The sequence below is a fragment of the Bombina bombina genome, chromosome 6, assembly GCF_027579735.1.
Source record: "Bombina bombina isolate aBomBom1 chromosome 6, aBomBom1.pri, whole genome shotgun sequence".
Lineage (NCBI taxonomy): Eukaryota > Metazoa > Chordata > Amphibia > Anura > Bombinatoridae > Bombina > Bombina bombina.
This window is the reverse complement of record NC_069504.1, coordinates 895,177,701-895,195,477: the sequence shown is the minus strand read 5'-3', so window position 1 is coordinate 895,195,477 and position 17,777 is coordinate 895,177,701. Positions and strand designations below refer to the sequence as shown.

Below are 17,777 nucleotides of genomic sequence, written 5' to 3'. Positions count from 1 at the left end.
AGGTTTGTTCACAATAATAGAAAATAAGGTTTATGCAGTTGATGTTTTATTTACTTTCGATATGCTCATCCCAGATGCCTTGTGTTACCACTAATGTAGATATTAATTGTAATGATGCAACAAATTGCTGTGTGTATACAAGTGAAATTACTGAGCATTTTCTTTGATGTAATCTTTGTTGTGATGCATAACCCTCAATAAAAAAAAATATATATATATATATATAAGAGGAAACATTTCTCACATGAAAACCAGGTCATGTACTACTCCCATGCCAGCAAGAGTAGTAAAGGGGAGGGCACTCACATGAGAGGGGGATACACATTTCTCCCATGAAAACAGGAGTAAGCATTGCTCCCATGCCAGCAAGAGTAGGAGAGGGCATGCACCATCCTATTTAAAAGAAAGAGGGATATATATATATCAGTGATGGCCTACTTCCTAACACATAGGGGCCAAAGATCTATATATTGTAAAAGCTTTAAGGGTTGCATGTAAAGTAAAGGCTATGAAAAACACACACACATATATATCCTAACAATGTCCATATTATTAGCTTCACTTTTTCATGGGGCCACAAAAACTAGACAAGTGGCTGCCAGTTGACCATTCCTGTATATATTATTGAAAACTCCATATAGGAACACACAATAAATGGTAAAAGGACCACCTTGTGACAGGATGAGAAAATTCCTTACCAGTTACAGAACGGCAAGACACACTAAACGAAATTGCTTCTATTTTGTTAAGAAATAAAAACCACCAACCACGTGAGAAAAAAAAAAAGTTAATCCACTCTAATGAGAGCAGAATTTGGGACAACAAAAGAGCCTATGACAGTAAAATGCGGCATAGACTATGCTGCTATGAAAGCAAAATTAAGATAGGAGTCCCTCATTTGAGACAAGTTAGTGAAAAGGGCCAATCAACCAGGACAGCAAAGTGGAGAAATGGAGCTCCCTCTTATGTCACAGGGAAGAAGAAACATGCCTCCTCACTTGACAGCAAAGAGAAAGGGAGTCTTGTTACACCAACACCAAGGGGGGAACGGGGCCCCAGCCCTGCTGACAACGAAGGAAATATGCGGCCCAATCGTGACAGACAGGGGGAAAAAGGAGACTTTCACATGGCAGAGAGTTAAAAGGGGCCCCACACGATTAAGGGAGTCACATACACAGCGAGAAATATAAGGCACCCAACAAAGTATATACGACGTATATGCGATGTTATATGACATAACATAAATCAATATCGAAGAGCCATGAAGGGCCACACTAACTACGGACACTTATGGGGTACGAAAAAGTGTGCGACACTGAAAAGAAAAGTCATGAGACTAAAACATGAACTACGCTACTAGTAACAATAATTCGGGGTAGGACCATAATATTGGATGTTCGGTGCATTCTCACCCCAGCTGTCTGGCTCCGCCATGTTTCCCGCTGCCGCTCCGGGTCTCACTCACTGACTCACCGCGTCCAGCTGCGCGCGCAGCCACTTCGGGCATGCCGGGATTTTTCACCGGATGTACGTCAGAACTTTAGACAAGCAGTCGTATTGCTACTCCAATACCAGGAGGAAGGCATGCTAGCTGATGACTGTCACCGCCCCTTCCTGGGAGCCAGTGGGGATCAGAGAGCTTTGGGACACGTGACCACCTTCCATATTTGTGGTGGAAAGAACGAGAGGTCGTTTTGCTTTATACCCACGTGTGCGTGATACATTCATTGCCCTCCAGATGACACGTGCAGCTTCCTCATCCCACCTAATGCAATTACTGCTACCGCTATTCAGTACACAAGTAGTGTTTGTGAGTGTGCTATGCAGAATGATTTTAATTGCGACTATTATTCACGCTATTTTTCTGCTAATGTAGTTATTGCAGGTATACATAACTTATAGCGCTTTGTGCATGGTAGACGCATACAAATCCTACCTTATGTTTTCATCCAATTTAGAACCTAATATTTTAAGAAATAAGAGGAAAAGCCAACCGAACATGTGTAATTTTCTTTCATGGTTAGCACAGAGAGAAAGTTCAGTATTGAAATGTGCATGGGTGCATTTACATTTAAAATAGAATTTTTTTTGCATTATACAGGTACTATAATTAGGAAAAATGTATTACTGCTTTTACAGGGACATGAAACTGAAAAAAAAATGACAGCTATGAGAAGATAATAAATTATTTTCATAATCACTATTATTGTCTAGCTTTTTCTAGTTATTTGCAGTAGACATTGATGTATGTCGGTTGTACTCAGCGGTGCGCTTGTGTCCATCTTCAGCGTCCTCTTAGAGGATTTGACCTATCAGGTTTAGGTCAGGTGATTAACTCAGCCATTGCAGAATATTCCACTTGTTTGCCTTAAATTTGTGGGTTGCTTTCTCAGTATGTTTTGCGTCATTGTTCATCTGTAAAATGAAGCGCTATCCAATCAACTTTGCTGAATTTGGCTGAATCGGAGCAGACAATATCTCCCTATACACTTCAGAATTCATCCGGCTTCTTCTGTCACATCATTAATAAACACTAGTGACCCAGTGCCATTGGAAGCCATGCATTCCCATGCCATCATACTGCCCCCTCCGTGTTTTACAGATGTTGTGTTATGCTTCGGATCATGAGTTGTTCCAAGCCTTCTTCATACTTTTTTCCCCCCTATCATTCTAGTACAGGTTGATCTTAGTTTCCTCTGTCCAAAGAATGCTGTTCCAGAACTGGGCTGGCTTTTTTAGATATTTTTTGGCAATGTCTAATCTGGCCTTTCTATTCTTGTGGCTTATGAATGGCCTGCATCTTGTGGTGAACCCTCTGTATTTGCTTTCGTGAAGTTTTCTCTCTATGCTAGACTTGGATAATGATATGCCTACCTCATGGAGAGTGTTCTTCACTTGGCTGGATGTTGTGAAGGGGTTTTTCTTTACCATGGAAAGGACCCTACGATCATCCACCACTGTTGTCTTCCGTGGACGTCCAGACCTTTTTGTGTTGCAGAGCTCACCAGTGTGTTCTTTTTTTTCTGAGAATGTACCGAACTGTTGATTTGGCCAATCCTAATGTTCCTGCTATCTCTCTAATGGATTTATTCTTTTTTTTTTTTTGCAGCTTAAGGAAGGCCTGTTTCACTTGCATTGAGAGTTCCTTTGAAAGCATGTTGTGAGTTCACAGCAACAGCTTCCAAATGTAAATGCCACACCTGGAATCAACTCCAGACGTTTTACCTGCTTAATCGACAATTAAATAACAAAAGAATAGCCCACACCTGTCCATGAAACAGCTTTTGGGTCAATTGTCCAATTACTTTTGGTCCCTTGATAAAGAGGGGGCTACATTTTAAAGAGCTGTAATTCCTAAACCCTTCCTTTAATTTGGATGTGCCACCAATCAGCAAGCGCTACCCAGGTGCTGAACCAAAAAACATAATTTATGTAAGAACTTACCTGATAAATTGATTTCATTCATGGTGGCAGGAGTCCACAAGCTTGTTACTGATGGGATATACATACCTATCAGGAGGGAGCAAAGTTTCCCAAACCTCAAATGCCTATCAATACACCTCACTCATACCTCAGTTTAACGTATAGCCAAGTTGGTGAGGTGTATAAGGAGTAAAAGCATAAAAAAGAGGAATAGGAGAAATAATCTGCTTTATACAAAAAAATCATAACCCCAAAATAATGTGTGTGCCTCATGGACTCTCGCCACCATTAAAGAAATTAATGATCAGATAAGTTCTTAGATAAATTAAGTTTTCTTTCATATAGGTGGCGAGAGTCCACAAGCTTGTCACTGATGGTATATAATACCCAAGATGTGAAAGTCCACGAGTAACAATAAAGGGAGGGATAAAATAAAAAAAGCTATTTTCGCTGAGAAATGAAATCCAAAAAATAATTAAGTTTCTTTAAAATTAAAAAAAACTTTAATTATAGGCACTAGAATCAAACTGAGGCAGCTGCCTGAAGAACCTTTCTACCAAAAGCTGTTTCTGAAGAAGAAAATACATCAAAATGGTAACGTTTAGTAAAGGTATGCAAAGAAGACCAAGTGGCTGCTTTGCAGATTTGATCAACTGAAGCTTCATTCTTTAAAGCTCAAGATGTGGCAACTGATCTTGTAGAATGAGCTGTAATTCTCTGAGGCGGAGACTGGCCCGCCTCCAAATAAGCTTTGTGAATCAGAAGTTTCAACCAAGATGTTAAAGAAATGGCAGAGGCTTTCTGACCTTTTCTAGAACCAGAAAAAAACAAATAGACTAGAACTCTGTCTGAAATCCTTAGTAGCATCAACATAATATTTCAAAGCTCTTATCACATCCAAAGAATGCAAATATCTTTCAAGAATATTCTTAGGATTAGGACACAAGGAAGGAACAATAATTTCCCTATTAATGTTGTTATAATTCACAACTTTAGGCAAAAATTTGAAAGAAGTCAGCAAAACTGCTTTATCTTGATGAAAAATCAGATAAGGAGACACACAAGAGAGAACAGACAATTCAGAAACTCTTCTAGCAGAAGAGATAGCCAATAGAAATAACACTTTCAAAGAAAGTAGTTTAATGTCTAAAGAATGCATAGGCTCAAAAGGAGGAGTCTTTAATACCAAATTAAGACTCAAAGGAGGAGCAATAGATTTAATAACAGGTTTAATTCAAATCAAAGCCTGGACAAAACGGTGAATATCAGGAAGATTAGCAATCTTTTTGTGAAATGAAACAGAGCAGAGATTTGTCCTTTCAAAGTATTGGCAGACAACCCCTTATCCAACCTATCCTGAAGGAACTGGACAATCCTAGGAATCCGAAAGGAATAATCATGTGTAGAACACCAAAAATGATAGGTTTTCCAAACCTTGTGGTATATTTTCCTTGAAACAGTCTTAAGGGCCTGAATCATAGTTTTAATCACAGAGTCAGAGAAACCTCTATGACTGAGGACTAAACGTTCAATTTCCATGCCATCAAATTTAGAGATTTGAGATCTGGATGGAAAAACGGGCTTTGAGACAGAAGGTCTGGGCTTAGAGGAAGAGGCCAAGGCTGGCAACTGGACATTCGTACAAGGTCTGCATACCAAATCCTGTGAGGTTACGCTGGTGCTATTAGAAACACATACAATTGTTCCATTATGATCTTTCAGATCACTTGGAAGAAGAACCAGAGGGGGGGGGGAATGTAAGCAGGCTGCTAAGACCAGAGAACTTGATAGAGGGCCTATAATTTCCGCCTGAGGATTCCTGGACCTTGAAAGGTACCATGGAAGTTTCTTGTTCAGGCGAGAGGCCATTAGATCTATCTCTGGAGAACCCCACATCTGTACAATTCAATAGAATACATCTGGGTGGAGAGACCACTACCCTGGATGTAGAGATTGCCGGCTGATATAATTTGCTTCCAAATTGTCTACAACTGGGATATGAATCGCCGTGATTAGACAGGAATTGGATCCCGCCCAAGAAAGTATGCAAGATACCTATTTCATAGCTAGGGAACTGTGAGTTCACCCTTGATGATTGACATATGCCACTGTAGTGATATTGTCTGTCTCAAAACGAATATAAGGTCCCATCTTCAATAGAGGCCAAGCTTGAAGAGCTCTGAAGAGAGCACAGAGTTCCAAAATATTGATTGGTAACGTCGCCTCTTGAGAATTCCAAACCCCTTGTGCTCTCAGACAGCTCCCCAACCTGTAAGACTTGCATCAGTGGTGAATACAGACCAGATAGGATGAGCAAAAGAGGCCCCTTGATTAATAAAATTGTGGTTTAACTACCAAGTCATAGAGAGCTGAGTGTTGGGATTTAAGAATATCAGTTGTGATATCTGAGTGTAATCCCTGCACCATTGGTGCAACATGCAAAGCTGATGAACTTCCATGCACATAGCCACTGAAGGCAATTATAGAGACCAAAGGTTTAAAAAAGCTGCCTAAAAATGTGACCTTTGAGGAATCAAGAAACTCTTGGGTAAATTGATCCTTCAACCATGTCTTCGAAGAAACAACAATAGCTGTGTCATGTGAGATTCTGCTAAATGAAAAGATTGAGCTAGTACCAAGATATCGTCCAAATAAAGAAACACCACAATACCCTGCTTTCTGATTACAGATAGAAGGGCACAGAGAACCTTTGAGAATATTCTCGGAGCTGTTGCAAGGCTAAATGGAAGAGTGACAAATTGGTAATGCTTTTCTATAAATGAGAATCTCAGAAATTAATAATGATCTGGGTGTATTGGGATGTGAAGATAAGCATCCAGTAAGTCTATTGTGGACATAAATTGACCTTACAGAATAGTCCTTATAGTCACCATCTTGAAAGTTGGGACTCTTACAAATCGATTTAAAGTTGTCAGATCCAAAATTGGTCTGAGCAAATTGTCCTTCGGGACAATAAAAAAATTTGAATAAAACCCCAACCCCTGTTCCTGAAGAGGAACTGGGACAATTGCCCCCATGAGTTCTAGATCTGAAACACATTTCAGAAATGCTTGGGCTTTTACTGTTTTTTTTTTTTTTTTAGTATAGGGGTGAGAAAGAATCTTCCCATGGGAGGCCTTATTCTGAATCCAATTCGATACCCCTGAGTGTCAGACTCTTCAAGGGAGCAGCTTCAGGTGTTGGAAGCTGTTGTGCAGAGGTGTCAGGTTCTGGGGTTAAAGTTGTGTTTTGTCTGTGTGAGTCTTTCCTTTTTGGCATAATTAAAGTGAATGTAAATTATATGCTTTCTAATGAACATTATTAATTCCTAATATACTTGCAATGTAAACTGCAATATTTATTTTGGAAAATAAGCATCTTGTGATATTATAATTTAATTTATAACTTATCTACGTCTTGAACGCCAACTCCTCCCATCCTTGACTTCCGGTATTGCTTATAGAGCAGTCCCTCCTGCTCTCTTACATAGGCTTGAAGCACGCTCCCGAGGAGACAACAATTTGCGCATGCGTTTTGAAACAGCTATTAATATGCGCAAAAAATGTATTAACCCCTAAACCGCCGCCACCTAATAAAGTTATTAACCCCTAAACTGCCGCTCCCGGACCCCGCCGCCATCTACCTTAGCTACCCCGCCGCCATCTACCCCGCCGCCATCTACCTTAGCTACCCCGCCGCCATCTACCCCATCTACCCCGCCGCCATCTACCTTAGCTACCTCGCCGCCATCTACCTTAGCTACCCCGCCGCCATCTACCCAGCCGCCATCTACCTTAGCTATCCCACCGCCATCTACCTTAGCTACCCCGCCGCCATCTACCCCACCTTCCCCGCCGCCATCTACCTTACCTACCCCACCACCATCTACCCCATCTACCCCGCCGCCATCTACCTTAGCTACCCTGCCGCCATCTACCCCGCCGCCATCTACCTTAGCTACCCCGCCGCCATCTACCTTAGCTACCCCGCCGCCATCTACCCCACCTACCCCGCCGCCATCTACCCCATCTACCCCGCCGCCATCTACCCCATCTACCCCGCCGCCATCTACCTTAGCTACCCCACCGCCTTCTACCTTAGCTACCCCGCCGCCATCTACCCCACCTTCCCCGCCGCCATCTACCTTACCTACCCCGCCGCCATCTACCCCATCTAGCCCGCCGCCATCTACCTTACCTACCCCGCCGCCATCTACCTTACCTACCCCGCCGCCATCTACCCCGCCGCCATCTACCCCATCTACCCCGCCGCCATCTACCTTAGCTACCCCGCCGCCATCTACCTTAGCTACCCCGCCGCCATCTACCCCGCCACCATCTACCTTAGCTACCCCACCGCCATCTACCCCGCCGCCATCTACCTTACCTACCCTGCCGCCATCTACCCCGCCGCCATCTACCTTAGCTACCCCACTGCCATCTACCCCGCCGCCATCTACCTTACCTACCCCGCCGCCATCTACCCCATCGCCATCTACCTTAGCTACCCCACCGCCATCTACCCCGCCGCCATCTACCTTACCTACCCCGCCGCCATCTACCCCATCTACCCTGCCGCCATCTACCTTAGCTACCCCGCCGCCATCTACCTTAGCTACCCCGCCGCCATCAACCTTACCTACCCCCTAAAGTGAGCTCCTACCCCGCCGCCATCTATTTTAAAAATATTAACCCCTAATGTAATCCCCTTCACCGCCGCAACCTATATTAAACACATTAACCCCTAATCTAATCCCCCTACACAGCTGCCTGCTATATTAACTATATTAACCCTAATTATATTAGGGTTAATATAGTTAATATCGTTATTATATTATATATATATATATTAAGTATAATAACCCTATCTAACTCTAACATCCCTAACTAAATTCTTATTAAAATAAATCTTATTAATATTATTAATTACAATATTCCTATTTAAATCTAAATACTTACCTATAAAATAAACCCTAAGGCCTAGATTTAGAGTTCGGCGGTAGAGGCTCCTAACGCGGGTTTCTTACGCACTCCGGTATTTAGAGTTTATTTACCGCCACTGAAAATACACCTAACGCTCACCTTTCTACCGCCACCTCAGACCCAGTAGTAAACATATACCGACAAAAAAAACATCCACGAATCACAAAACAAATATTACACAAAGTACACTTACACTCATACAAACACGACACTATCTTTATTTTTCATATTTTATTTTTTTTCGTTAAAATACAAAGGATTAAAGTTGCGAGATCTCTGGTGTTTGAAAAAAATCCACACAAATCCATTTTCCCATTGACTTACATGGACATACGGGAAAAGACCCTCATATACCTACATCTAACGAATAACATTATCACAAACATACACTCATCGATGCATACAAACAATATACACCACATGACATACACAAAATATTTATTTATTACAAAAAGAACACGATTTAGCGACTTTTTCACACAAGATCATGACGTCACTCAATTTACGAGGAAAACCAGTCTTAGAAAAAAAAATTCGAAATCTTTTGAGCCTCCATTGACTTCTATTGGGAAGACGTGCTCGTGCACGCGAAACCCTCATTTCCCTAACGCACGCAAATAGCGTAGACTGAAAAACTCCAAATACCAGCGCTAGAAAAGACATGATTTCATGCGTTAGACCCAGCTATGATAAATAGATAAAGAAATGACTATTTCCCTATGGTGGACTTATGGTTTTTAATTATTAAATATTCACCACACCATAAATATTTTTCACACTTTTAGATTACATCAACTACAAATCCACATCACTAGTAACACATTATTATTTCAATAAAATTACATTTACAATTAAAATAAAATTCAATACACATTTCTGGATTCCCAAACACTACACAATGGGAAACATCTCTCATTTACCTTTATTATTGCATTTCAGTTATTCAACTCATATGCTTGCAGCAACTGCATATCTACATAGGCTTAACACTTAATCACTCATGGATGCACATATATTACTTTTAACATTCACTCATACATGTGCATTCAAATGATGGGGGACAAACACATTACATTCTCTACAGGAATCACAAAACAGAACATATGGATTTTACTGTACTTTTAACATCATGATTCCATCACCAGAAACCATTAGGAATTACGTACAACACAAACATCATTACACCAGATTACAGATGTCACTTTATGGGAAGGAACAACAATGCCACACCGCTATATAGAAGTCAGCATATGTGGGACACAATCACAATATATACGTACATGTACATAACACGCATCACCCATCACGCAACCACAAAGCACACATTTATATTTTATTCAGCACACAATAACAATGTAGCACAATACAACAACACAATGAGGATTTCACAACTACATAGGCAGGTTAATAATATCATGACGTCATTAGAAGATTCAACCATACACATCACAGATTCACCACTGTACCGCCCCTTTAGGAACTTTAACACTCAATACTACAATACAACATATACGTAAACCACACTTTGGAACAACATTATTATGGAGATTTCAATGGGACAATTAATAAATATTGTCAGATCGCAAATCACTTATATATACAATACTACAGATGGCAGCCGGAAGTTATTCAGTATTAGTGCGATTTGAAAGGGACGCGTACAATATTGACTGCTCGGAAATCACTTATATATACAATACTACAGATGACAGCCGGAAGTTATTCAGTATTAGTGCGATTTGAAAGGGACGCATACAATATTGACACTCGGCAATCACTTATATATACAATACTGCAGATGGCAGACGGAAAGTTCTGAATTATTATTGCGATTTTAAAGGGACGCATACAATATTGACAGCTCGGCAATCACTTATATATACAATACTACAGATGACAGCCGGAAGTTCTGAATTATTATTGTGATTTTAAAGGGACGCATACAATATTGACATCTCGGCAATCACTTATATATACAATACTACAGATGACAGCCGGAATTTCTGAATTATTATTGCGATTTTAAAGGGACGCATACAATATTGACAGCTCGGCAATCACTTATATATACAATACTACAGATGACAGCCGGAAGTTCTGAATTATTATTGCGATTTTAAAGGGACGCGTACAATATTGACATCTAGCTAATCACGTATAGATACAATACTACAGATGGCAGATGTTACTTTATCGTTTACAAACAATATTGCAGCAACATTGATCGATCACATTCGATGCACATTATACACAACTATGCACTTTCATTCATGTTAGCCTGGACGTGTGCTTGTTACTATAAGATCGCGTTTAACAAATATTGATTACGCATATGAGCAAACATTACAAACATGCACTGTATGTGTGATATTTGACACTTTCACATTGAGATTCATTGGGGGAAAACAACATTTCAGCAAACAACAAAAAAACGCCCACTGTGAAAGCATTCGCGCCGCTCACATACCAACAGGTGAATACAATCAGCAATCATTACAAACTCACTACCATTGGACTAATCGTACTATAAATCCCCCAAACAACATGGCCAATGCATCACTTGTGATCCACATCAGATCAAGTGCTTACCTTGTTACACTGTTTTGAAAGATGGATGACGATGACATGGTAGACGCTGCTGGTGGTGCTATTGGCGAACTAGCTGTTGGTCGAATCAGGCAGCCTCGGCGGCTCAGACCGAGACGAAGGGGTCGTCTGGTTCGAGGTCCTCGTGTCTACAGGGTGAGACCCACCTTGGAAAACATGAGCGACTTTGAGGTTTTTGATAAGTATCGGCTCGATCGCGAACAGCTCATTGGCCTTTACGATCTTCTTAAACCTCATTTGGAGCCACGTATACAAATAAGGACTGCTGTTCCCCCCATGAGTAAGATGCTAAGTTGTCTATACGTCCTGGCCTCCGGGAGTTTTCAATCCGGAGAACTGTACATGCATGGCCTGGCTCAAGGTACATTCTCTGTGGTGTTTGATAACTTTCTGGACGCCATGGTACGTATCAGTAAGCAATACATAGGATTCCCACAGAATGATGGTGATTGGAGGCGCCTGAAGCGGGAATTCTTTGATATTGCTCAATTGCCCAATGTCTTGGGAGCCATTGATTGTACCCACATTGCGCTGCGTGCTCCAATTGATGACTTGCCCTTCAGAAATCGCAAACATTTTCATAGCCTCAACGTGCAGTATGTTTGTGACGCACGGATGAGGATTATGCATGTGTATGCGAATTTTGGAGGGGCTTGTCATGATGCCCGCATCCTCTCTCTGTCGTCCCTGTGGAGACAGTTTGAGGAAAGACAAATGCCCCCTGGTTATCTCGTTGGTGAGTATTTTTGCTCAACATGGTTAATTATTTTGACAATTGCCCCTGTATTTTTTAACTGTTAGCGTCATGTTCAGCTATAGGATTAAATTTAACCATTTCTTATTTACCAACGCTAATGTCTAGTTTTATTGAAAAGCAGATATGTAGCATGTCTTACCTTAAGTGTTCAGATAGAGAATGCAATGTAACCATGTAGTTAGCATTTTACACAAGGTTTGTTTTAGGAGAAATACGCATATGTAGCATGTCTTAGATGAAATGGCAAGATATTATCTCATGCAATTTAACGCTGTCATTGTCTTTTTCCGCTAATGTCTAGTTTTATTGAAATGCAGATATGTAGCATGTCTTACCTTAAGTGTTCAGATAGAGAATGCAATGTAACCATGTAGTTAGCATTTTACACAAGGTTTGTTTTAGGAGAAATACGCATATGTAGCATGTCTTAGATGAAATGGCAAGATATTATCTCATGCAATTTAACGCTGTCATTGTCTTTTTCCGCTAATGTCTAGTTTTATTGAAATGCAGATATGTAGCATGTCTTACCTTAAGTGTTCAGATAGAGAATGCAATGTAACCATGTAGTTAGCATTTTACACAAGGTTTGTTTTAGGAGAAATACGCATATGTAGCATGTCTTAGATGAAATGGCAAGATATTATCTCATGCAATTTAACGCTGTCATTGTCTTTTTCCGCTAATGTCTAGTTTTATTGAAATGCAGATATGTAGCATGTCTTACCTTAAGTGTTTAGATAGAGAATGCAATGTAACCATGTAGTTAGCATTTTACACAAGGTTTGTTTTAGGAGAAATACGCATATGTAGCATGTCTTAGATGAAATGGCAAGATACAGAATTATATATAAATTTATTTCTTTTTTTTAATGTTTCTGACAACTTTTAATATGGATTATGTTTTTTAAAAAATATATTTCTACAACAATATACTAGTTTAAGTATTCTGTTTGAATTATGTTCTGTTCTAAATTTATAGGTGATTCTGGGTACATGAGCCGGCCTTGGCTCATTACCCCCTTGCGTAGCCCAACTGATGTGTCTGAGGAGCGCTACAATAGGGCTCATAAGAGAACCAGGGCGGTGGTTGAAAGGATGTTCGGGCTCCTGAAGATGAGATTCAGGTGCCTGGACCGTTCTGGAGGAGCACTCCAGTACAACCCAAAGAAGGTGGCTAAGATCGTTGTAGCCTGTAGCGTCCTGCATAATATTGCACAGCGGGCTGGGATGCTGCAGGCCGTCCCGGTGGACAGAGACCTCCTCAGAGATGAGGAGGATGATCCTGTTCTAGAGGGGGAATTCCAGGACGAGGGACTTGATGTCAGAGCAGACGTCATCAACCGCCACTTTAGACGGTAAAGAATAGAAGTTACACTGGAGTATTTTCAATAGATGTGAACTCTATGGAAATGACAAGTAGAGAATTGTGCAAACATGTTAGTATTGATCAAATGTTAGAATAATCTTTATTTTTCATAATATAGGTGATGCTCTGGGCATTGGGTCCTATAGCGAGTCTTTGCCACCTGGTTTTTAAAGAGGACATCAGATGGTAAGTAGAAATGTATGGACTGTTGCTGGCATGATTTGTACACAAATACATCATATGGCATACATTTTAAAAAATATAATTTTGTTTACACATTACTTAAAATGTACATAATCAGAAAGGGATACTCTAGAATGACTATGGTTCAATGTCACACAGAGGTTTGTTCTGCTCAATATGACTCATCTTCACACTTGATAGAAAATAACACAGGTTCATACACAGGCTTAGTAAGCTAGTGATAGATATTTATTATGAAATGGGGGGTGGGAGAGGGGTACAGAACTGATTCACACACTTGTATGAAATCTTTATATATAATTTCTTACATTAGGGAGATGACTTAATCTAAAGACTGAAAGGGAACAATTTGAAGCCTGACAGTGAAGATTTCCAAGACTGACAGTGGGGAAAAAGCCAAGATTGAAATTGAAGTATACCAATGGGATCATGTCTGGCATTATATTTCAATTCTGCTGACCTTGAAAACCATACAAATACATGTTCACATGGTAAGTGCAAACTATTTGATAGAATAAGGCTGTGGAGACATCCTATTGGAGACACTTAGATGATTTTCTATTTTGTAGATGGTATTTACCAGTCCTCTATTTAATGAACTGATGAATAATACACCTATTGAAGATCAACTGTTTACCCCTGAATTGACTTTCAAAGACCATGCATTGTCCAGGTTGGTGTACCAATGCATGCTAGTGAAGACTGTAGAATATTAGTAGCTTACATACATTAGTCATATTTAGTTCTTAATGAGATATTTAGGGATCACAATCAGAAAAAGGAATACATATTATAGTTGATATAGAGGTATTTGAATGGACATGAAATATTACATTTAGGTTCATCATACATATATTGTTTACATGTGATATACATTATTATGTATAATTTTAATTTTTGATATTTAAATATAATTTTTAATCAACAATATAATGGTGTATGTATTTAATTAATTTAAAATCAATGTAATGATTATCTTTAAAAAATGTTGATCAAAGTTAGAGCATAGACACCATATGATTTTAAATGTATTTTATGAATATTTTACAACGTGTGTATTAACTTTGTTCCATTTTTATTATTTGTCATTTCAGATTGGCATCTGATGACTTCCTGGAATATTTAATTATTTTCTATTAAATATATGTTTATTTTTAACAGATTCTAATATATATCAATATAATCTGTAAATAAAACTTGGACTCCCTTGACTGGTAGTTGGCTATTTGACAAGCACATGCATAAGAGAAAATAATGCATTAATAGTAGAAAAAAAAAATCTTACGAGAATATTAAAATATATCTTTTAACATTAATTGGGGAGTCAGATTCTTCAATGCTTTTATATAGAAAAAGTATATATTAAAAATATTTAGGATATGTAGTAATATTATGATTGTTTTAACATTTAATAAGGTGAAGTGGTTCAATTACATGAAAGTGACAGTGTTGTTGAATGTAAAAAGAATTGTATAAGATCATGTATCTTCCTTAGGTATCTCAAAACATTATTAGAAAATATTTTACAATTATTACATTTATAAATGGTAGGTCATTTAACTTGATATTTTTAACAAATAAGTTATTGGATGCCAGGTTAATCTATGTAATTTTCTAGTGGAGTCATTTAACTATACTTAGTAATATTATGTATTTATTACAATCTTACCTCTTGGGTTAGACATCAAATATCTATATAGAATGTAATTTCCCCTTTAGTTTATTTTGTCAATGTTAAATCAAAATACAATATGTTTGGGTCCTTAAAGGGGTCATTCAAAATGTATATTTTGTATAGATTGTTACAAATATCATACAAGAATTTAAACATATTTAGAATGTACTATAGAATTACATTCAGTCTTTAAATATACTTGTTAAAATAAAAAAAAATGCACATATCTTAGTCAATGATATAAGGCATCTATATGCAAACAACAATCAGCATCAAAATAGCCTATGTAGAGATGTATTTAATCCACGAATATATATAATTACAATATAATGATTGAATAACAAAACATATTAAGTTGGTCAAATATAAGATTATTATACAAAATGCATACATAACATATAGCTTAATGTCCCTCTACGCTGAAGGCTAAAAAAGACCTCATTTAATAAATATATTTCAGTCAGTGTGTAAAACAATCTAGAAGTTAATCTAAATTAGCTTTACTCATATGTTAGACTCATTTAGCAAAAGGAAGGTGCCTAGGTTTATGATATATTAAGCATTATTGTGAAATGTTTATTTAAAGGGACATGAACTCAAAATATACTTAAAGGTAGACAGTTAAAAAATGAATGATTTATACATTCTGAATGAGTATTCTATTTTAATCAACTTTAAAACTTGTCTCAGATTATGAATGCTCATTGTGATGTTGCTATCATTACTTTAAAAATAAGGCAGTAAATAGCTAATTTATTTGCTTCAGTACTCTGGACAGAACTTTATTGTTTGGAATAATTGATGCAACAATCGTCAAGGACAACCCAGGTTTTTATTAAACAATTGTCCGTAATATAAAATATCATTATTGATTTGCAAAGAAACATAACAAGATAACTGTTAACATTTGATAATCGGATTAAATAATAAAGTTGATTAACATTTCATGCTCAATCACCAATGTTAAATTTGTTTGGACAGTGTCCCTTTAAGAGATTTAAAGAGTGTATTTACTTCTCTTCCTATCTTGACATACTTTGCTTGAAAAGCATATCGAGATAGGCTCAGTAGATGAAGATTGGTGGATGCACAGAGATGCCTTATGTGATTGTCTCAACCATGTGCATTTAAATTTCTTCTGTTGAGGATATATAAATACTAAGAGAAAATGATTTACATTTTAAAGTCTAAACAATCTTCTATCTCTACAGATCATTTGATACAATTGTTTGTAATGTCTCTTTAAAACTAAAGACGCCATTGCACAATAACATATATGAGCACTTCAGACAAATACAAGCTCGAGGTTTATTTGAGAATAACAAATCTGTAGTTTAACATTTATAAACAGATTATCCAAGTTACTGACATTCTAACCGGAATTTTAACATTAATAAATATTGCGTGGGCAACGCATCTTCAAACACCAGATTAGCATATTTAAACATTGTGTGCTATTGCGTGACATTAGACTCTAATCAATGTGCATTATAAATACATTTAATAGAGCAATGTCAATACTTCACAATAAATTTATTTAAAGAACAATAAAGACATACAATATTAAATGTGTATTTGTATCAAAGAAACAGACCGTTATTAAAACGAGAAATGTCTACAACATTAATAATGTGACAGTATTAGATTTTAAAGAGTATTTAATCATTAATATTTCACGGATCACGGATATTAAATCTGCGTCACACATATCCGCATGACAGGCCCATGAGTTACAAATAAGTCTACATGAAAAATGAAGTTACAGCACCACCAAGCGGTATGTGTAAGGATGTTACTAAGATATGAAACATTAAGGAACGGCCAATCAGAGTTCATCACACAAACACAACTTGAGTCAGGATGGTCTCACAGACATTATAACAATATTTCAAACTTTTATCCAATCAGATGTACAGATAAATTGTACCATGGTGCATCTCATGTTTACTTCACCATATAAAAGTCCATTACACGTTGCCATCTTTGTCAGTTCTCTAATGCCTGCAGGCAGTATATATTATAATATATTTTTTGATAAACCCAGCAGGCATGTCAGTTCCCAGGTTCACCAAGGAGGAGAGCGCTGCACTGGTCCACGCCGTCAAGGACTTTTATCCCCAGCTGTTTGGGAACAAGAGGAGCTCGACAGATGCGCCTGTTAAGAAGGCCCTCTGGGAGTCTATCACCAATGCGGTTAGATTGGTGTGTGACGTCCAGAGGACCCAGGATCAGATCATGAGGAGATTCGGAGATATGAGGTTGCGTTTATCGAAAAAAGTCAACCTCATAAGGGACTGGGTACAAGCCCGTAAGAGAGGGGGCCAAAGAAAGGCCCCGCGGAAACTGTACCTACTCCCTTATGAGGTGACTTTATGCGAGCTCCTCAATCTCCGGGTCCCCCAAAAGATTTAGATCCTCGCCATCCTCGGCCTCCTCTTCTTCCCTCCCAGCTGCGGGATCTGAAAGTCCTGACGCGGGGGACAGGGCAGATGCTTCTCCGTCCGGTGGCCTGGGAGGAGCCGATAGAGAATCTGAACCAGGTAATTATCCAACTTCATATAATATTATTTATTTTAAAAATCAAATATGTGTATTTAGTCAGATACTAAACCTATACAGATCTCACAACATACACTACATATGATGTTTAGATATCTGATTTTAGATTATTGACACATGAAATAGGAATGATGTTTCTTGCGCTCTACAGAATATGCGTCACAGAGCGGAAATGTAATTTCGCATCCACGTTAACATGGG

At 38.5% G+C, this 17,777-nt stretch overlaps 1 protein-coding gene across 1 annotated transcript in view; it reads right to left on the bottom strand.

Annotated features, from left to right (window-relative positions):
* Window positions 1-1,566, bottom strand: part of EIF3J (eukaryotic translation initiation factor 3 subunit J) — a 29,787-nt gene extending 28,221 nt beyond the window's left edge. Inside the window, exon 1 of the mRNA XM_053718470.1 lies at window positions 1,413-1,566. Within this exon, the coding sequence (XP_053574445.1) occupies window positions 1,413-1,434 (22 nt within the window). The 5' untranslated portion in view covers window positions 1,435-1,566. The remainder of the gene's footprint in view (window positions 1-1,412) is intronic.
* Between the last annotated feature and the right edge of the window lie 16,211 nt (window positions 1,567-17,777).